This window comes from Cataglyphis hispanica, chromosome 4 (assembly GCF_021464435.1).
Source record: "Cataglyphis hispanica isolate Lineage 1 chromosome 4, ULB_Chis1_1.0, whole genome shotgun sequence".
In the NCBI taxonomy this organism is placed as follows: domain Eukaryota; kingdom Metazoa; phylum Arthropoda; class Insecta; order Hymenoptera; family Formicidae; genus Cataglyphis; species Cataglyphis hispanica.
Genome location: NC_065957.1, coordinates 6,738,727 through 6,759,806, shown reverse-complemented (window position 1 = coordinate 6,759,806; position 21,080 = coordinate 6,738,727). Strand labels below are relative to the sequence as shown.

Genomic DNA, 21,080 nt, shown 5'->3' with positions numbered 1-21,080 from the left:
GATTCTCGGCTAATGTTAAGCTGCCTACGTTTCGTTTTCGTCCTCCACCAAGAAAAGACTCCGTAATTCTCTTCGCCCGTGTCCCGCATCATCGTCATCGAGTTACAAAAGTCTGTGATAAACACCGCTATGCCCAAATCTACGCGATAAGGAGATAATTTTTAGGTAGACACAAAATTGGCGAGATACAGGCTGTATTAATGTTCTTAAACATATCGGGTATTTTTTGGGAGCTAATGATACTAAAACGCGACTCTATAATGACATTAATGATCTGTTTGCAAAATTCATTGCACTAGATTTTATTTTTTCTTATGTATGTATTTTTAATCATTTAGTATATTATATGAAACATATATATATATATATATATATATATATATATATATATATGAAGTAGTATGCCATAGAAATGGATTGTTGATTAAAATAGACCAAACTCAAATGTCTCAAGTATAAGACAAATAACTTTGTTGGTATGTTCAATATTCTAATTGCTTTCAATTAATTAATTACATTTTCCGTAATATTGCCAAACTAGAATAATATAAGTGTATATAATTGCGATTTATAATAAATGTAGAGAAATAAAATTTAAAGTTTTTTATAATAACAAATAGGATAAAGTAAAAAACTAAACTTAGCTCTTTATTTTTCATCCTATATCATGAAGAAAGTTATATCAATATGTGAATAAATTAATTCATTAAATCATATTAATATATGTTATAAATTAATCCATTAGATAGATATTGAACTAATCCACAATTTATACTACACTTGTTCCTACTTTAAGAATTTTTTTTTAAAGAGAGGTTTACATCTTTTTTCTCGGAAATACTTTATATCTTCTTTTTAACTATTAGTAACATATTTCAATAAAAGATCATATTTTAGATCAGGACAAAATTTATATTTCGAATAATGATTAAATAACACTTTAATCCGCGTTATATATTTCAAGCTTATCAAAAGAGCAATTGTTTCGTGTTTCTTGATACTATTGTCAATAGAAAGAGAAATACACACGATTAAATTTCACGTAATGCTACCGTTGCACATGCTGTGTCGTATTGTAATTCTTGCAACTTTAATGGACACGAATGCGGGACAAGATCGCGAATTCACGCACATACCAAAGTTGCTTTTCACTTCGAGTAGTCATTGGAATTTTTACCGATGTCGGACAAATCCGATCCGATCGGAATGTCAAGAACTGACTTTAGCATCAGCAATACTGCTACTCTGGAGCGCATTCTCTTGCAAAAAAAAAAAAGTCGTCCGACGTCGTGCCGCGGCGCGGATCTGGGCGAATATTTAGGGAGGAGGGAGAAGGGGGAGAATGCATATTCAAGATCGTAACGATGCAATTTCGATGGCGCATACATAATGAGAGCCTCTCGAGAGCGCGGCGCGCCGGCTTGCTCGCTTAATATCAACCTTTCTGCACAATGGTCCTATCACGAGAGGACTCGGAAGAAATTTCGATGTTCAACCGATGGCGGTTGCATTGTCATACCTCGCGCTCCGGCTCAACAAAGACCGTTTGTGCAACGCAGCGTTGGCTGCTGCTGTTGTTGCTGCCACCGCCGCTGCCGAGGAGCAATGAACGAAAGTGTGCAATATTGACGTCGAAAAAGGAAGAACAACGACATAATCTCAAATCATCATGCAGGATGAGTATCCGGCCGGCGAAACTGTCTCTCCCCCCCTTCTTACTCGAGAAGTACGATTTTAACCCGTTCATTAATTGTTATATGCGTCTCACGCTTCCGGCGCATTCACTCGGCAATTTCTTGACCGAGTTGACAGTATCACGCGATTGGTAACACGACTCTGTCCAAGGGAACACAAAGACCACGGAAACAATAATGGTGCGTCGAAAAGCTCGATTACAGAGCTCGATTACGAGCGCATATTGTTGCAGCTTGATGTTGCAACGTATCTGTTAACGGGTATAACGTATTCTCTTATGACGAGAACCACATTATCTGTATGTACTCTACATTGCATAAAAAATATTCTGCATTGACAGTGGCATGTATATACTTATCCAATCATGCATAAAATATATATATATATAAATGATATAATTATTTTAAAATATAATTTTTTTCTAAAAAATAAGGAAGATGTAAATCGAAGAAATACTAATGCGTAATTTTTCTCCCTCTCTCTTTTACAAAGCGTTTCACGATAAATTCTTCCTTCCCCCTCTTCCTTGCTCCATTTCTTTTACTCCCTTTTTTCCTTTCTTATCGCGAAGTGTCGCGAAATCGCTTCGAGCTTCGATAAAAGCACGTCGGGTTATCCTTCCGTCAATTAGCGCGATCGCTGTAGCGAAAAGGAGGGAAAGAGGGGAGAGGAGAAGGTTAATTTCGATGTCCCGATGATAGCGAGCCCCCGAGATTCGCACCTCGAGAGCGAGCGTCATCGCCGTATTACGGCCGAATAATCTCCTCTATCGTATCTCGATCCCGATTAATTTAAAAATATGCACGCGTTAACGACGTGCGTATCGCACGCGAGGAGGAAGGAAGAAGCGAGCGGGGGACAATCGACTCGCGAGAATCCTGCGAAAGACATTCGTGTGCTGGGTGCTCACACGTCCGCGCGATGTTATCCCCCTTTTCCCCTACCCCCCATAACAACACTGACGAAGAGGAGGAGGCTGTGGACGGCAGAGGGACGGGGGAGGGAGAGCATGAAGTCAACTTTACGACAATATAATTTTGGTAGCGACACACACGGACGGCGTGGAATGCGACGATCGGAGTCAACGAACGGCGTATAGAAGTCTTCGATACGTCGTAAATGCCCCCCCCTCCCCCCTCCCCTCTTCCTCCCCTTTCTCCCTCATCCTTTTCTGCTGAACCCGTCGTATAACAGGGCTCTTCTGGCGACGAGCTATATGGGGTGTTTCGCGAATATTTCGCGGCATCAAACGTACCCCTCCTTATGCATTTTTCGATCCGCTGATTGATTATTTGACAAATTGAAGATCCGCGATTTTCCGTGCAACGACTCTTTAAAAATCGATTTCACGTTGGCTCTATTATCACAGAATATTAAATTGAAACTAATCGAAAAGTACTGCCGTATAAATTTACAATTCACAAGTTATGATAAAGCAAGGAATCTTTATTACGGAAAAATTGTCTTCAGATTCGCGAAATGAGTTTTGTATGTTTGGCTAAAATTCCGCAAGCACCCTATTAGTCGTTAGGATGTTCACATTTTTTTTCTGTCGCGGATAAAAAATTGACGAATCCCGAAAATACACTGACGATGGTCGACTGATCTTGTCGCCGGCGAACAAAGCTCGGTAAATCTCCGTTATATCGCTGATCAAACGAGACTGACGGAGGTCGAAATGACGATGACGATCGCGTTGTCTCCGAGATACATCCATAAATTTCGACACCGAATATTCCCCGGGAACAGTCCCGACTGCATAGGTCGGATCAATAACCGCGTAAAGCGCGGGAAGAAAGAACATGCAATAGCACGTATTCGCAGTATTCAGTCTCAGAGCGTAAACGTGCGTGGACTGAGGAAACAAGTTACGAGAGTCGGAGTATAAAATATAGAGACTTGCGATCACGTCGCTGTGTTTTTCCATCGAGCACGAGGGCAACTACCGCGCGAAACTACCTTACGCGCTTCACTTTTTCTCAACTTTTCACGCCGTGCGTGGATATACTCGATCTAGAGATGCATGAAACATAGTTGCCTAAACGTTTCTGCTCGAAAATACTTCATATAGCCAGAAAAGATTAGAGATGATAATAGTCAGAATTAATTTGTTCATTTCAATTGTATCAATTAAATATATTCATATGCCGCGAGTATAATACAGTGATAACAATATATCTCCGACACAATTATTTAAGAGACCCCCAAAAGATTGTGATAATTTCTTGACTTTATCCATAATTATAAACTTGCATCCTGTACTATTCATAGATTGTAAAATTTCACATTTCATGATGTTATATAATTTGAATACTTGCACGTTTTTATATTTTACCAAAAAATTTCGAAAACTTATAATTTACAAGAAAGGTTAATGCTACTGATATTTCTCATACGTTCTCGTATGTTACCAACTCCGAGGTGCTCTAAGAACGAGTGTTCTTACCTTAGATAAGGCACCGGATGATAAACCGGTGGCCCGGCGTCGAAGCGCGAACGGTGAAACGGTAAAAAGACGTGGAGCGAGAGAAACGTCCCGTAAAGTATTGTTTTACTTTCGGTGCGTTTCCCGATAAAATCGCGGCCGACCCATCAGCGGGCCTTGTTTGAAACCGAGGAGGAACCGATGGTTCGTAAAGAGTGTACCGCCGAGAGACAGCCCACCTCGGTCCCGATTATATATCGGGTGAGTCGGTGCTCGCTGGAAGCCCCGAAGGGGCTGCTTCGATCGAGAAAAAGGGAGAAAAAAAGAGGAAAGAGAGCCTATTGTCGTGCTTAATTTAGTGTTAAATTGTTTACATCTCATTAATCGCGGAGGACGACAACGGTGGGACCTAGTGCAGCGGAGACTGTCATGATCATCGATGCACGCTCACTCACAATGGGCGCTTCTTTCTATCTTTTGAACCCTTTTTTTCGGGCCCATCGTTCGATCACGAACGCTCCGGGTTTTCGCGCATTCTCGAAATGAGAGCGTCTTTCGCACGCGCGTCTATCTCGTTTCACGGTAAACCGCATACGTTTATTGTAGTTCCGCACTCGATTCGATCCGAACAGACCTCTCTTCTCGCGTGTATGCTCTATCTCGGTACCCAACAAAACGACTTTAAATCGATACACTCAGAACAATTTCCATTCGCGCAACCGTCAAGCTTGTAACGGCAATAGCAGTTACAGTTAAACTGCATTACAGTCAGAACGACATTGGCTAGTTTTGATTGCGCATCGAGTATCGGTAAGGTGAAGGGATCGTTAAGGAGATAGTCGAATTTCCAGCGTGAATATATTACGTTAATGTTCTCTTAGCACTCGTGCGCGAAAATGAAATTGACATGTGATAAATGACATGAAACGTTTCGCTTCGTTTAATGATATATATGATAATAGGGTCGTGTCTTTATTTGAAAAATAGCAAAAAGATCAAGAAGAGAAAATTGTTTAAAATTATGTTAAAAAAAAAAAATATTTCTCTCATACAAGTCGCGATTGTATATCGTTTCTAAAATGAATAAGATATTTGAGTCAGTTATTTTGAACGAAAATTGCAGACGCGCATTCAGATTAAATTTTGATATTTTAATGCCCTTTACACGCACACGCATCAGGATGCACGATAAAATGTATGTTGATTAATAGTCTATCTAGTTATAAAGAACGTACACTTGTGCGTTCAAGTCTTGATAAATATGTCTCGTAAAATTAAAATACTTGGCAAGACAATTTATTTGCCAATACAAACCGCAAAAATACATTTATCGGCGACCATAAAAATATTTTTAACCGCACGGCTTTCCGTTGCCGCTTTAGTAAGCTCATAAGAGTTTACGGGCTATGATCATAGCATAATTTCACATAATGAGAACTTCGGTACTCGATAGGTCGGGGGAATACTGCGACTATCTACACGGAATCTCATGCTATCGGCTTTCAATAAGGTTGATAAAGTCAACTACAGGGAGACGCGCGAGAGGAGCGAGTCAAACGCCTATAAAGGACATGCAACTCGCGAATAATTCACTCATTATCTGCGCCATCTTCTCTCGGCCTCAGTAATTTCCAAAGAACATAGTCAGTGAACTGTGTGCGTGTGTTTTAGCAAACACGATTATATCGTATAAATCGGGTTTCTTAAGATTAATACATGTTTTGATCCTGATACTGTTTTAATTAAATGTTCCGCAAATAATTGGTAATTAATTCATTAGAATCTTTTTCAGTTTGAGGGAATGGTACTGCACATAAATATTTGTATATGTTACGATCTATCTGTACAGATGTTTAATTCTTCCCTCGTTGTAAATTATTTGTTATAAGAACAAAAAATTACGTATGACAAAAAAATAATATATTCATACGTATTTTACAACTTACGAATTTTCAAGTATCGTAACTCTTTAAAAATCGATACTTGATTTATATAAGCAATGAATGTAGACTCACCAGTTAGATGACTTCCGGTGAATTCAAAATCATCGTCTTGATCCCAATGCTTCAGGCTCAAGTTTGACAAAGATGTTGCGTTGGCAAACTCCAAGTTTGCAAAATGCCAATCCAATATTTGCCGATCCTTGGACGATAAATAGACGTCACTAAATGCAACAAAAACAATATATCAATATATATAATTTAAATCCATTTTGGATAATCTATAATTTGCGATAGAATTTACAATTGAAATCTATTTGTATATATAATTTTATGTGGCACATATAATGATATATATGTATTTTATTTTTTTATTTTTAAAATGTTTTCTATACTATGCAAAACTATATAAAGTAATAAATAGATTTTTTACACATTATTATAGATTATTTAAAATAAACTTATATGTAAAATATAACACATTTACCTGGGTGGTGAAGCCTCCAATTCTTGTAACTTTGCTTCAATTTCTCTCTGTTGATCTGATAGCTGATCCCACTCCTAAGGTACAAAATAAGTGAATATATCATTATTTATTGTATAATATATTGTTATTTATAACTATTAAAAATGCATCATTAAATAATGTACCTTACAAGCATTATGGAGATCACGTAATTTAGATCGGAGCACAAATTCTTGCGTTATATCTCGAGTTTGTAATTTACTTTCCGTCATTTCCTTATATTGCTTGTTTAATTCTACCAAACGATCCATAATGGAAATCATCTACAAAATAATTTATAATTTAATCATACAATTTTATACATTTTATACAGTTTAATTCTATCATTTCACATATATCACATTGAAAAATATTTAATCAAAAAATAATTTTTAATTGTACATACTCTGTGCTGATTCGTAACTAATCGTCCTTGTAATGAGAGTACAGAACGCAAATGCGCTACTTGACGTTGCTTCACACCTTGTTCTTGTAAACGTATGACCCATTCTAATGCTTGACCTAAGGATACTGGACGCGTATTACCGCCTTGTCCTCCAGATCCTGCACTGTTTACATAATTAAAATCTAATTGATGCGAAAGGTAAGAAGTGGCTTCCAATAATCTATTAAACTCTCTTTCAACCATTTCATCTTTATCTTTTGGAACCTGCAAAAAACGCAGTACACATTCATTTAAACTTTGATTTATGATTTTAGTATATATATTTAAATATATATTAATATATATTAATAGCATGATCAACATAAGATAATATTTAATTTTCTTGTTGTTAAGAACAGTTATAACATTATGCATTATATTTTATAATGCATAATAATAATAAAAAAATCAGAGAAAGATGTATATACATATATATATATTCATTATTTTACTAAAATTAAACATATACATTTAAACATACCGTTTGACCATCGCTTTCATACAATGGGCACTTTTGTCGAATTTTATGGAGTTCCATATTAATCTGTTTACTAAGAGTCGTTACAGGATTTCCACCTAAACCTGTGACCACCATAGCTCCCAAATCCGCAATATAATTTGATTTACGAAATGTGGCGATTCGGCCACCAACACGATCCTAGATTAAAATTAATAATAGTTTAATAAAAATTAATTTACGAAAATAAAGATAAGTTAAAATAAAATAAAATATAATTATCAAACACTTACTCTAGCTTCCAAGACAATTACTTCTAAGCCAAACTGTTGCATCTGTTGAGCTGCTGCCAATCCAGCAATACCAGCACCAATTACAATGACCTTGCCCAGTTTTTTAGTTGGTAAAGGCTGTTATAGATAAATATAAATTGTTAATCTCTTAATAACAACTAATGTCTATATATATATATATATATATATATATATATATATATATATATATATATATATGTAATGAAATTGCAATATCAATTTAATATATAATATTAAAATAAAATAAAATAAATACATGATATCAATCTTATAAATATTGCAATTAATATTTATGATATTCATTAAATTACCTTAAGACGTTTAAAAACTCCAAAGTTTATAAAACCATGACGTTCTAAAAATGCATGAATCCTACGAGTAAGTACAGTATCGCTATTATAAGGTGGCTCAATTTGTGGTAATGCATTTTCGATGATTAATTGTTGTTTGGGATTTTCCAGCCATATTTGCAACTAAAATGTAATATTGGATTAACAAAGAATAAATAGAATTTTATAGCTTATAACTTACATACTTACAAGTCTGTTTCTAATGTGTAAGAATACTTTTTGTGTTTGTGGTGGTCCACCAGAAACATCAGGAAAACATGCAGCTTCAGTAGATGTCAATTTGTCAAATGGAAGGCGACTTTGAAAGGCTGCACCTTCTAATCCATTTAATAATTCCTTCACTAATGTAAACACAAAATTAATATTTGCAAACATTGACAAATTTAAATAGCTAGTTCATAAATGCATAAGATACCATGTGGATCTTCATGATCACTGTCTTGATCATCTTCTTCCTTGACTTCACTTTTAGAAGCAGAAGCTGTAGGTACAGGCACTGTAGATTCAGATTCTTTTTTCACTTCTGTAGAAACTTTCTTTTCTGGTGTTACAAGACCAGTTTTAGATTTCTCTGATGTATCGGAGGCATTTTCATCTTCTAGCTGATTATATTTTTCCTCCATTTCTCTGTACTCCACCTATAATTGGATATATCACACAAAGCTCCATAAATATAAAAGAAACTATAAAAATTTCATATAAAAAAACAGAAAACTTCTTTAAAAAAAAAAAAAAGATTTAAATAAATAATGATAAATAATGGCTAAATAAAGTATCATGTATATATTACCGACATATACACAAAATATAGCCTCACTTTATAACGAAAGAAATAAAATTCCAACGCAAAACTATAAAATACTCTAAAGATAATTTATTCATCTGGTTCATTATTGCATAATAAAAGAATAAAACATGAGCTAGAAGCGACAGAATCACAGTCTTATAGTTATAATTGATGTTGATGTACGTAACCACAAATATATAAAAAATATAATCGCGATTGATTCTTAAAGATATGTCGGAGAAAATAAAATACATACCTTTGCTCTTTTTCTGCGACTCATGTTGTTTTAATTATTTAAACGTTGTAAATTGATTTAAAAACGTCAAAGATAGTCACTGCAACGTAAAAACTTCAAGTTTGTTTTGATGCTTGAAACAGCCGGCATATAAACGCAGGATCGGCAGCGGAACTGTAACCTGCGATTGAGAGCCCTCTGAGAATCGATATATTCAGCAGCAATGCAGGAAGCAGGAAATAACTAAAAACTATTGGCATGACCATCCAATCCTCAAAAATTACACGTTTTATAAAAAATGATAAGATGAGCGATAAAATGAGAATGATAAGAGCACTAAAATCTTACATATCTTATATTATATAGGTAGAATTGCGTAAGTATATATAGATATACGAATAATAACTTAAGTTATTAAAAAAACTATCAGATTTTCTCTCCTTCATTCGCGTTCTGCTACATCTTCAACATTTATAAAATATTTATTGTCATTGCAATATTTTTGTAGTCGGAATTCATGTTAATTGCAAAGTTCAATAATGACTGAACCAATTATACGGAAAGCTAGATGTGAAGATTGTGAAGCCATCAGGATGCTTATACAGGTAAATTTTATTACTAACAAATAAATAATTTTGGATAATGTAAAAAATATTGTTTTGCAGGAATTAGCAGATTATGAGAAGATGCCTGATGGACCAAAAATTGATTATAAGAGTAAGATTTATGCACATTTCTATATTATGTCAGAAATTGTTTAAAAATGGTGATATAATGTGAAAAAAATATATTTAGCTTTAGAAAGAGATGGCTTCGATGGACAACCATTATTTCTCTGTAATGTGGCAACATCTAATGAGAAAGTCATTGGTTATACTATCTATTATTATGCCTATTCTACATGGGTCGGAAAAGCTATGTATCTAGAAGATATTTATGTGACACCAGAGTTTCGAGGGAAACATGTTGGCATCAAGCTTCTGAAATCTGTTGCAAAAGTATGTTTAACTAGAAATAGATATGTGACATGTATCTGATTATAAAATCTTTGCAGGAAGCAGTTGAGAATAATTGTAACAAGTTGAATTTCGTGGTTCTTAAATGGAATCCAGCACAGGAGTTTTACAAAATACATGGAGCTAGTGATTTGACATCGGAAGAACAGTGGCATTATTATAATTTCTCTGATGCAGATTTAAAAAAATTAGCATCTGATTCTGAATAATATAAAAATTAAAATTTATATTGATTATATAATATATTGATAATAATAAATTATTTCATAAATATGAATAAATGTCTCTAATGTATATTCCAAATATATAAGCTTTAAATAAATTGTTATATAATAACATAATTTGCAAGATATTTAATGGATAAATATTATTAAAATTTATATATACACTATCACCTATACATATGAGAATCGCCCGATATTTTTCTCGGCATACCTGATATTTATCTCAGTATTTTCAATGCTATACATGCTTATTTGTAGACAATATTTATTTTCTAAAATTAAATTTTTTAATAATTTTCTTAATACATTTGATGCAATGTTTGAAACTTCGAGTTTTTTTTTGATAAAATTATCATCACAGAGATTTACAGTATCGATGCAATATATATTGTATTTACGCATAATACTCTGTAGCTTTTATTAATAATTGTAGCTTGATTTTTTTCTCAGCTAAATATTTTTCTCGACATTTCTGATACAATTTGTGGTATTTCCAATATTTTTTTTTCCAGTACTTTCGATATTTTAATTACCCGCACGTGCTTATTTGCAAGTGATATTTATTCCTATTCCATATTTTATTAAGCAGTAATTAATAAAGGTTCCAAGAAATTTAGTTTCCAAAAATAAATATCGCTTGCAAGAGGAAACATATTAAAAGTATAGAAAAAAATATCGAACAATCGCGAGCACGATTGACGATTTCGTCAAGTGAATCGATATAATCAAGTCAAGCATTATGATCCAAAGGTATTATTAAATTTACCGGAAAATTAAATTGCACTGAGAGATTAATTCAATTTCTATGCCTTCAAATATATACAATATGCGAGTTTTGAAAGATTTAGTGATAAGATTTTTATAATAAACATATTTACCTAATTATTTTCGTGATGCTCAATCATCCTCCTGTGAATTCCCGCGTCAACGATCGTTATAACGCTTCTGCATAATTTTTAATAAAAGAAAATCAGTCTAGGCAACCTTTAAGATTCAGGATCCAGGGTCCAGGGTAGTGTTCAAAAATCTATCATCATAAAGTAGCATGTATCGTTTGTAACACCAAATGGAATGTAATTTTAGAATAGATAAATCAAATTACTTGTAGAATATGCATCATAGGGTTTGTTCTTTACAGCTGAACTGACTGCATTAGTTCAGAGCTTATCTTTCTCTTTCCAATATGGAAAGAAAAAGATAAACTAGTGCAACCAGTTCATCTGTAAAGAACAGACTTATCGTGACATTATATCAGAACAAAAACAACGATATTAAACAAACAAAAACAATGGCATTACATGTATGATATTTTATATTACTTAATATTATCTTTTATATCTTTTATGCAGATAATATTTGGAGAAATTTAATTTTAATAATATTTTTTTTAATCTTTGTTAAAACAACTGTAGAAGTTAATATATGAATATAATATGATTTTACTTATCCTAATTACTTATTCCTTATATATTATAAATGTTACAGATAATAAATGGATTGCTAGGTACTGTTAATCATTGCAGAAAAGTACCTAATAGAGGATTTTTCTATTGGTTAACAATAATATTTAACAGGTATTTATATACAAATTATTCTATTGAAATGTTATAGAATTATTTGTTTATATATATAATTTTTAAGCTAATAATAAGTAATTATTTTGAGGGTTGATCAAGAAAGAATTCAATTGATTGGTCCAGATCTTGCATGTGCTGAATGTGGCTCTTGAGGAATGGCGCAAGTGTAAAATGGAAAAATTTTTCAAAATATTTGAAAGATTATAATAGCTTACCATCAGAAAAAAATCAGTATTACATTCAAGCTGTAGATGCTACGGACTCTGGAATAACTCATGTAGGATTTCCATATTTTGGTTAGTATTATAATGTGTGTAAGCAATAAATTCATAATATTATTTGGGCAATTTGACAGTGAGATATTGTAAGAAAGAGTTTTTAACAATATTATACTTAATTTGAAACAATATATATGAAACAATGTTAGTCTAACAATTAGATTTTTTAATAGATAGAACAGTTTATGTATACTTTTGGTATAGTTGATCAAATACACATATGTTTGATACTATAAATTATAAATTGCTCAACTGAAAATTTATTTATATATTAATAAATATATATTTATAAATAAATTGTCAAAAAGTATAATATAATTATATAGTATTTACTCTTGCAATACTTATAGAAATTCAGTTGGTTGCAGGTATATTGACAAGATAAAATTTGTACGTTGTTTTTACTTGTATAACACTGCCTTGCCATTATTATCAGTAATGAAGGATTCCTTGACTACACTTGAAATCAGAGATTGTAAAAGTATAACTGATGAAGGAATACGTAGTTTGAAAAATCTAAAGTATGTATTTTATATATTATCAATAATAAGATGTTATATGATATTAAAGACTGTTTTTATGTGTGATATTTCTAAATTAAGAAAACATTCAACTTTCAAATATAAATATTTTGTATATCTTATAGAAATCTGAAGACTTTGAAGCTTGCTGGGTTGCCATACTTGAAAGATAAGGCTTTGCTCAGGAAAGAACTTACCGAGGCCCTGCCAGATTGTGCAATAGAATTCAAATAAATTATTTAAAGCATCAATTTTTTAATATCTTAATATCTGTATAAAATAATAAAATCTGTATATAAATGTATCAAATCTGTATAAAATAATACAGTTCTTATGTATATGTTTTCTAAAACAATATAATAAATAATATTACTTAAAGCAATATACAATAGGATTCATTTAAAATTGGATTTTTCACACAATAATTTTGATTTTCTTCTACATTTTTTTTGTATTGTATCATAATAATATGCCTATTTAGTCATAATTCATAATATATAGGTCTGTTCGTATAAAATCCGCTCTCTATAAATTTTATATTTTATGTTGGATATACGCATGTGCGTGCATCTCATATGTTGGCCGCACTTGTTCTCAGAGATTTGAAGTTCCGCATAATTTTTTCTTGTAGTTTTTTTTTTCAATCAAATTTCAACACAGATTTGTTTTAACAATGCCACAAGAAATGAACGTTTTGTGTTGCTATTCTTGCAAAATGTACCAAGTAAGCATGAAATAGATTGTTAATATTAACACTTGTTATAATTTGTATCTTTCTTATATTTTTGTATCTTAGGTACATATAGTTAAAAAAGCACCCAAGTGGAATTGCAAGTTGTGTAATGCAAAACAATCTATACAGCAGGTATTTATTTATAAAAGATCATTAATGATAACAGTTATGACTTTTTATGATTACTTCCTGCATATTTGTGATTAATCATTATTTGTATTTTTAGGTATATTTTCAAGGATCTGGACGAGATTGTCGTCTTCATGTCCAACAATTGAATGCTATGAAAGCAAATAATACATTCTTTATATCTTCTGAACAAGATGATGCTTGTGACACATTTGCAAACATTTCTGAAGAAGCGGCCAGTAACAAGATTGCTGAGAATAAATGGACAAAATATTTGGAATCATCAGAGACAGGAAATTTAGAAGATGTAGAAGATTTCATTTTTAATAAGAAAGTCGACAATATAACACCAGGTAAGGAATTCATCGTAATAATATAAATAAAGATTTTTTAAGTTTTGAAAAATATTTAGATGATACCAATTCTGAAAGTGAAGATGTTAACAATGAGACAAAGGATTTATGTTCTATGAGTAATTCCAGTATTGATGATAATTGTCATATGCAAGACAACACTAAATCTAACGGAGACCATATCAATGCCGCCAATATTTTTGAAACTTATGATGAACTAGATGATCCTCTTGACTTTTAATTTTCTTAAATGATTCACAAATTTCTTATCTTTTCTGTAATTTAACGAAAGGATAATAGCTATATTGTTAAAAAAAACATATAAGTTAATTTTCTGAAAAGTAACATTTTATTACAGAATTCAATGTATACAAAATTCAAAAAAATATTTATTGAATTATTTCTTCCACATATGAATTTGTTCAACATTCTACAATTTCAATTAAACATTAAATTATTTGTCTACGTCTCATTCTATATACATACACATATGTATATATGATTGAGTTTTTGTGGTAACTATAATATATATGATTGAGTTTTTGTGGTAAATAATGATTTTAGTTTAATTTGCCTCTTCTCTTATAATCAAAGAGAGAAATGTGTAGTATATCATACTACATGGACAAAATGTTTATCTTCTAAATTCTAAACGATTTGAATACATATAATTTCCTCCTATTACATTTGCTTCGATGAAAATAGATGAACAACAATTTAATATACGATGTAGATAATTTTGTTAGGAAAAATAGAATGCTGATTAGAAGATTAATTGCTATTGCTACATAGGATCTTAAGTTTTTTACAGCATTATAATATGTATTTTATAGACAATAAATAAAGTTTTCATAAAATAGTTATATTATTTAAAAACATAAATTAGAGAAAACTTATAATTATGCTTTAAGCAATATTTAAATGTCAACTTACATATGCATATTATCTTTATATTTCTTCTCTTTTAAAAATTGTTATCTAATAACTTTTTCAAACACATATGTATATCAGCATTTTACTTTCCCTAATATTGTACATTGCTAATAATTATTTTGCTATTAAAATAGCTGTGTCATTAAAGCAATATAAAATGGTGACATACTACATGAAATTAAAATAAGATTCCAAATAAAAATTCTATAATTATACATGCAATGATATTTACAATTTCCAATCTTGAGAAAAATTTCATTAAAAAGTTTAGATCATCCATCCTTGTTCTAGAATGAATATCAAGATATATAATGAATATCAATACTTGGTAAAATTTTTTGGCAGTGTGCATTATAAGAGCATCTGTATTTTCATATTTCATATGAAGGCAATAGGAGTAAAAATTAAATTGGCAGCATTTGACAAACATTTCTTTCCAATTATTATGTAAATAATAATCGCAGAAAGATCACAATTGGCAAGGGAAGATCGAGTCATTTTTTTTTCGTTGTGCATTCACAGTCTTCTATTAGATAGCTGATTCTAATAATAATTTATTTGTCGTAGTCAAAAAATTTTCAACCAAAAAATATTTTAACATTAGTTTATGTCGATACGTTTATATTAAAAAATGTAATAATATTATTTAATTAATTTACGAAGAATTGCAATTATACGTCATGCATATCTCGAAATATGATTAGATAAGCTTTTTATCTAAAATTTCTATTTATTTACTAAGTATTTCGAGAAAATTTCTCATAAATAATATAAAAAGGAAAAAAAAATCACTTCTTTATGTCTTTAATTGTATAATTCCAATAACATAAAATGTATTTGCATATCTATAAATTTAAATGTGTGCTTCATATGTAGTGCACGTAAAATTCCTATAGCTAAATTCAATAGTTGCCACAAAATATTATATTAAAAACATGCATGATGCGAATGATGAACATCTACTATATGCAGGATCGAAAGATTATTAATTTAAATATCACCATGGTATTCTTGTTATTTATCACTAAATAAATTAGACTATTAAATGCATTGCGAAATCAATGTATACCTAAGGCATTTTTTTTACGCAGTTGTTAAAGCGAACATAAAAAAAAAGTATATTGATCAATACTGATGTCTATTGTTATGACGTCGGGGATTCATTATATCTTGATGATGTCTCCAGCTACTTTGCCAGCTTCTACTGCGCCTGTTCCAACTAAAATTTAAAAACAGTGTTACATATTAAATACACATGTACACACACACATACACACACACACACACACACACACACACACACATACATACACATATATCTACATATATAATAAACTATTAAAGTAAAAAGTAAAAAAAATTCTAAAAAACTTAGAATGATATCCCAATAAATACTTGCTTTTGTAACTTCTTCCGTCTTTTATTTGATGGGCTGCCGAGTTCGCTCTCGCGTATAATTTGCAACGCCGAAGGTACAAATATATCTTCTAATAAAATAATTTATAAAATTTTTATGTTTTACAATCTAAACATGTATGATATATAAATGATTGCTTATACTTTGTGAAACATACCGAACGCATCGCTATATTTTCTCTTCGAGATATACCGTTGATGTTGTTGTAGCTGCGGCATGGCCTCCCTAGCGCTGCCGACTGTACAATCCCATGTACCTTTACATCCCTTTAAGTGCTCCAATTGATCGTGCAAATAGGATTTTTCGGAAGATGTCAAAGACGATATTCTATTCCACTGTTCGAATGGATCTGACAGGAATTAAGTTATTTATCAATCGTCTCTATCTTGAGATTTCGCGTTTCTTAAGAAATTTTTTGCGTACACTTACCGATTCTTAAATTATAATACGTCACTAATCCCGTCGTGAACTCGCAATAAAGGAAATTGTGCGTCACGTTGATTGTGCGTACGCAGGAATATGTGTTATTATTAGCATTCATGCAAAAACAGAATGGTCCCGCGTTCCACAGAGGTGCCGTACGCCAGTGATCATTATCGTGCTCGAAACAGTTCATTCTCTCTGTCAGACATTCCTTCTCTAGCTTAGCCTTCTTCCTGAGCTTTCGCTCCTTTTTCTTTAAACGTTCTTCCTTCAATCTGCGTCTCTCCTCTCTAGCCAGTTCCTTCTCGTCTCTCTTCGTATCTGGCGCGCAATAGCACTTGTGTCGAGCTTCTAACGGATTGTTCATTATCGGCGGTAAACGGCCGTTATTACTGATTGTAGTTATACCTATATTAAACATTATAGAATGGAAAACCGTTTGAAGATAGAAATTAAAACACCCATCGAGATTGTAAATATTTCATTTGCAATCTTACCCTGTTTATGTTTTCTGTCGGGAGCTTCGAGAATGGTAACGTCTATCCTTGCTGGTCCGAGAATTCCCGACGTCCTGTTCCTCTGTATCTTGGAAAATTTCCTCGGCAATGGCGTAGTCGTCGGTATCGTCAGGAATGTACTCCGAGATCGATTAGAACTTGAACCTTTACCAATAGTTGCGCTGGTTCTCGGCACGTTCTCTATTGTGTGTATCGAAGTCATCGTTATAGTCGTTCCCGATTCAGTAACTGCAATTGATTCTGTAATATGATCTTGATTCAAGTCGCTACTGGTCTTGGATGCATCGATAAATTCTCGTCTCGAAGTACTTGCTTCCGCAATTGTAGTAGGAACAGTTGTGAATTTTTGTCGACTATAAGTGTGTCTCTCACTAGTCGTAGGATCTCGAGTAGACAATGTTATATCGCTAATATCGGTTGTATTCACGCGAAGGACATTATCGTGAACACTATTTGTAAGCAGCGTGTTGTTTTTACGATGGTGATGCACTTTTCTGCGCCTTTGCGATTTATCATCTTCGATTTCCGTTCTGTTTGCGGATGTTTCTTTAATCTTTTGGCGACGGGGCGTTTTCTTTGGCTTAACCGTTGTTAAAATTGTCGTCGTTGATGTTTCGATAACAGTTTCGGCGGTAAAAGCCTCAAAAGAAGTTGTATTGTATTTATCGAGCTTCTCTTCCATCGATACTTTCTCATTACTTAGAGTTGCATCGATCTTCGCAGCGGATTCTGTAGTCGTATCGCGATCCACGGTGGTGTGAGCAATTTTATCATGTTTTTTATGATGACGACTCACGTGACCCTTTGGCAGATGATGAGTCTTATGCGAATCAAGAGTTTCTTCCGCATCGGCAAGCTTCTCCTCATTGTCCGCAAACTGCGGTCGTTTGATCATCAAGTGCCGGCGAATCTCCTGCAAACGTGTTTGTTATTATTACCGTGAAACTTTATTGAAAGCGAATTAATTATCAATATAATTTACTTTCAACGTTTCCAGCTGCATCCGCATCTCCCGAATTTGCTGTTCGATCTCTCGTCTCGATATCCGCCATTCGTTAGGATCCTGATATACAGCTTCGGTACAATTTACGCCGCCTTCCGGTAAAACTAGACATTTTGGCGATAGCGTCTTCTCTATCTCGGATGAATGACGAACTTGAGTTTGCTATTGATAAGAATCGCAAATCGGCTTTTTACACTATCGCGATGATTCGCAAAACAATTGCATTGTGAGTTGAAATATTTTGTGTTCCGAACCTTACCTTTAAGTCATCTAATTCTTCCTCTATGCTCTCCATTATCTTCGTGACGTGCTCTATAGAATCCTTCTTCATAACACTTCTCCGTACTCTCCGATGCCTTTTTATCACATCGTCTACATTTAGCCGACCTTTAATGACCTTATCCAAGGTAAGATCGAAGTCGTTCATAGTGTAGCCGTAATCTAAATAATCAACGGCAGGTTTACCTTGCCCGTTGCTTTCATCGTCACGAACGTCCATGAGTCTTATTCCATTATTATTTCTGAAATGCATATTTATGATAAGCTTTCAAGATATTTCATAATAAGCTTATTTCAGTGCCGCGATATCTGATAATTTTTATACCTAGATTGTGCAGTCTCTTCCTTCACTTCCTGCGTCAATAGATCCAGCTCCTGAAGAAAGTTCTCGTCATCTTCTTCATCAATTGCACGCCTATCCGGTTCGTCCTCCAAATTGAAATAATCGCCAAATTCCTCATCCAATATTTCTCGCTTGCCTACATCAAATTATATATCTTTCTTACAATTATTTTATGATAATTTTATAGCAAATATTACAATAATTTGAAATATTTTTTTAGAATATTAAAAATGAAATTGATCTTAAAAATTTTTACTTTTTTGGTGAACATATATCTTTATTAATTCCTTAATTTTTTCATCTACGATAAAATATAAAAATTTAAGATCAGTTAAAGATGTTTACCTCGTTTGTTGAAATATCCCGATGTGTCACCGTAATCCGCAGGTCGGCGATCTCTTGGAGGACTGTATCTTTGCCCGTCGTAATCGTTGGATTCGAGCCTCGTGTAGACCACCCCGTGGGGTGTGAAACAAGCGCACTTCTTGGACACCCTTTGCGGGGGCGGCACCGCGTATCTACACTTGTGTCGTCGCCACCGATGTCCATCCCTCTCGCATCGCCACTTCTGTCCGGGAAGACAATTGGCTTGCGTTTCCGGTCGCGAGCACTCCGCCGCGAGACGTTCGTGCTTGGTCGCGAAGGGCGTGTGCATACCATGCACCCTATTGTCGAGATGCGGATCCGAGCCTGGAAGGACACGCATATAAATATGTAATTCATATAAATACATATGTCTGCGAATTTATTTAAAAGGCATCTGCAAGCTTTTCACAGGAAAAATTTTTTATAAAAGAAAAATTTTATATAAAATTTTATATAAATTTTATATAAAATTAATCTTAATGGAAAGATGGGAAAAGATTACACAATCGGAACAAGTGCGCATGATACCTTTTTTAAAGAATTTCTTGAAATTTCTATTTCTGAATGCTTGATTACTTCAAAAGAAAGAAAAGAAAATGGTCTCAGAATGAAACAGATATTTGACCGTAAAATATTTATGATATAGAAAATTGAAAAGGAAAACAGATAATAGTTAAAAATTAAATAGTAGATAATAGTTAAATAGTAAAATTAAAAATGATGTGATATTAGAGCAACGAAATATTTAGTTTTGTCGAAGGTTTACATTTACGACAATAAAGAGGAATTATTTGACGATATTATTGCGAACTCGTGAGCGAAAAAATAAACTGCGATGTAAGTACCGTGGAAGATAATAAAATAGGATTAGAATTGAACATCGCATATTTTTCTGCAAGAATCCCTAAAAAAGAAACTATGCTTATAAGATCACCTTTTTCGCCGCGATAATTCACACGTACAAAAATTATATTCTTTACGTAAGGTTGAGAAACGTTAGAAGAACATCTTGTGAGATATAAATACGTGTATTTACATCGCTTTTATTCGCACCTTCTTTATCTCGAAAATATTCTCGTGACAAAGTGCTTGATAATCTCGAAAGATGTACATAAAAAGACGAAAGATGTCCTGTCAATCCCAGGAACCGGGTACTTATGCTAATGTATATCAGAGAAAGAACTCGTTCTTCCATGCTTGCACATGTAATACGCAATATACAGCAGCTGGATGTAACGGTAAGCTAAACTTATAATGCAATTACTATGCGTTTGGAACATTTCTCTCGAGTCGAATCAAAAGATCTATCCATCATTTTATGAAATTTATTAACTAATGCCACAGAGTGAAATCCGATTGCGCGACTCATATTAAAAACATTGAAGGATATTAAGCTCTGAAAATTATTACATCGCAAAAATCATCGGGGATGCATGTGGCAATGCATTATAATAATTAATATCAATTACTTAATGTTCACGCAAAACACGCGATTCTTGTATTTTTACGCTTGAAAACACATGAATGAATTAAACTATCCATTTATATACAGTTAGCATATTCCGATTTAATTTTTCGAATAATAAAAGAAAGGTGAGTAAAGTGCTTGACGTCAACCACTAATGATTGATTTCCATTAATTGATTGCAATATTGGGAATAATTTACAATGTAATGAATCATATAAATCTGTACAATCTCATTGTCTCATAAAGTCCAATAATTCGTTGAATATAACTTTATAAATTAATATTGATTGACCATTTGCACATATAATTCCTAAAATCTCGATTATATCGATTTGGTTCGAACATC

At 32.8% G+C, this 21,080-nt stretch overlaps 5 protein-coding genes across 9 annotated transcripts in view; 3 read left to right on the top strand and 2 right to left on the bottom strand.

Annotated features, from left to right (window-relative positions):
• Window positions 1-11,334, bottom strand: part of LOC126849158 (lysine-specific histone demethylase 1A) — a 106,164-nt gene extending 94,830 nt beyond the window's left edge. Inside the window, exons 1-11 of one of the 2 annotated variants that reach the window (XM_050590753.1) lie at window positions 11,272-11,334; window positions 9,175-9,334; window positions 8,547-8,769; window positions 8,321-8,472; window positions 8,093-8,254; window positions 7,761-7,877; window positions 7,492-7,668; window positions 6,972-7,235; window positions 6,712-6,849; window positions 6,548-6,621; window positions 6,136-6,284 (exon numbers count right to left, since the gene is read on the bottom strand). In XM_050590753.1, the coding sequence (XP_050446710.1) occupies window positions 6,136-6,284; window positions 6,548-6,621; window positions 6,712-6,849; window positions 6,972-7,235; window positions 7,492-7,668; window positions 7,761-7,877; window positions 8,093-8,254; window positions 8,321-8,472; window positions 8,547-8,769; window positions 9,175-9,198 (1,480 nt within the window). In that variant the 5' untranslated portion in view covers window positions 9,199-9,334; window positions 11,272-11,334. The remainder of the gene's footprint in view (window positions 1-6,135; window positions 6,285-6,547; window positions 6,622-6,711; window positions 6,850-6,971; window positions 7,236-7,491; window positions 7,669-7,760; window positions 7,878-8,092; window positions 8,255-8,320; window positions 8,473-8,546; window positions 8,770-9,174; window positions 9,335-11,271) is intronic. The other variant, XM_050590754.1, reaches the window with a different exon arrangement.
• On the top strand, window positions 9,325-10,393 carry LOC126849258 (thialysine N-epsilon-acetyltransferase). Its single transcript, XM_050590938.1, has 5 exons — window positions 9,325-9,529; window positions 9,662-9,758; window positions 9,819-9,870; window positions 9,949-10,151; window positions 10,208-10,393. The coding sequence occupies exons 2-5, from the start codon at window positions 9,693-9,695 to the stop codon at window positions 10,376-10,378; spliced, it is 492 nt and encodes a 163-aa protein (XP_050446895.1). The 5' UTR covers window positions 9,325-9,529; window positions 9,662-9,692; the 3' UTR covers window positions 10,379-10,393.
• Window positions 11,335-11,545: 211 nt separating the features above from the next.
• On the top strand, window positions 11,546-13,042 carry LOC126849253 (ATP synthase subunit s, mitochondrial). The gene is given in 6 exon segments (XM_050590931.1): window positions 11,546-11,693; window positions 11,879-11,967; window positions 12,059-12,110; window positions 12,113-12,266; window positions 12,607-12,769; window positions 12,895-13,042. Coding segments are annotated over 6 exon segments (579 nt in total). The 5' UTR covers window positions 11,546-11,681; the 3' UTR covers window positions 13,004-13,042.
• Window positions 13,043-13,369: 327 nt separating this feature from the next.
• Window positions 13,370-21,080, top strand: part of LOC126849255 (MRN complex-interacting protein) — a 44,816-nt gene continuing 37,105 nt past the window's right edge. The window contains exons 1-4 of one of the 2 annotated variants that reach the window (XM_050590934.1): window positions 13,370-13,493; window positions 13,566-13,634; window positions 13,729-13,984; window positions 14,044-14,225. In XM_050590934.1, the coding sequence (XP_050446891.1) occupies window positions 13,443-13,493; window positions 13,566-13,634; window positions 13,729-13,984; window positions 14,044-14,225 (558 nt within the window). In that variant the 5' untranslated portion in view covers window positions 13,370-13,442. Of the gene's footprint in view, window positions 13,494-13,565; window positions 13,635-13,728; window positions 13,985-14,043; window positions 14,226-21,080 lie in introns of those variants that run through there. The other variant, XM_050590935.1, reaches the window with a different exon arrangement.
• The window catches only part of LOC126849138 (extracellular sulfatase SULF-1 homolog), a 64,911-nt gene continuing 58,145 nt past the window's right edge, over window positions 14,315-21,080 (bottom strand). For all 3 annotated transcript variants that reach the window (XM_050590720.1, XM_050590719.1, XM_050590721.1), the window contains 9 exons: window positions 19,246-19,590; window positions 18,883-19,036; window positions 18,538-18,799; window positions 18,258-18,440; window positions 17,255-18,188; window positions 16,764-17,165; window positions 16,492-16,683; window positions 16,317-16,404; window positions 14,315-16,136 (listed from right to left, as the gene is read on the bottom strand). In XM_050590720.1, the coding sequence (XP_050446677.1) occupies window positions 16,043-16,136; window positions 16,317-16,404; window positions 16,492-16,683; window positions 16,764-17,165; window positions 17,255-18,188; window positions 18,258-18,440; window positions 18,538-18,799; window positions 18,883-19,036; window positions 19,246-19,590 (2,654 nt within the window). In that variant the 3' untranslated portion in view covers window positions 14,315-16,042. The remainder of the gene's footprint in view (window positions 16,137-16,316; window positions 16,405-16,491; window positions 16,684-16,763; window positions 17,166-17,254; window positions 18,189-18,257; window positions 18,441-18,537; window positions 18,800-18,882; window positions 19,037-19,245; window positions 19,591-21,080) is intronic.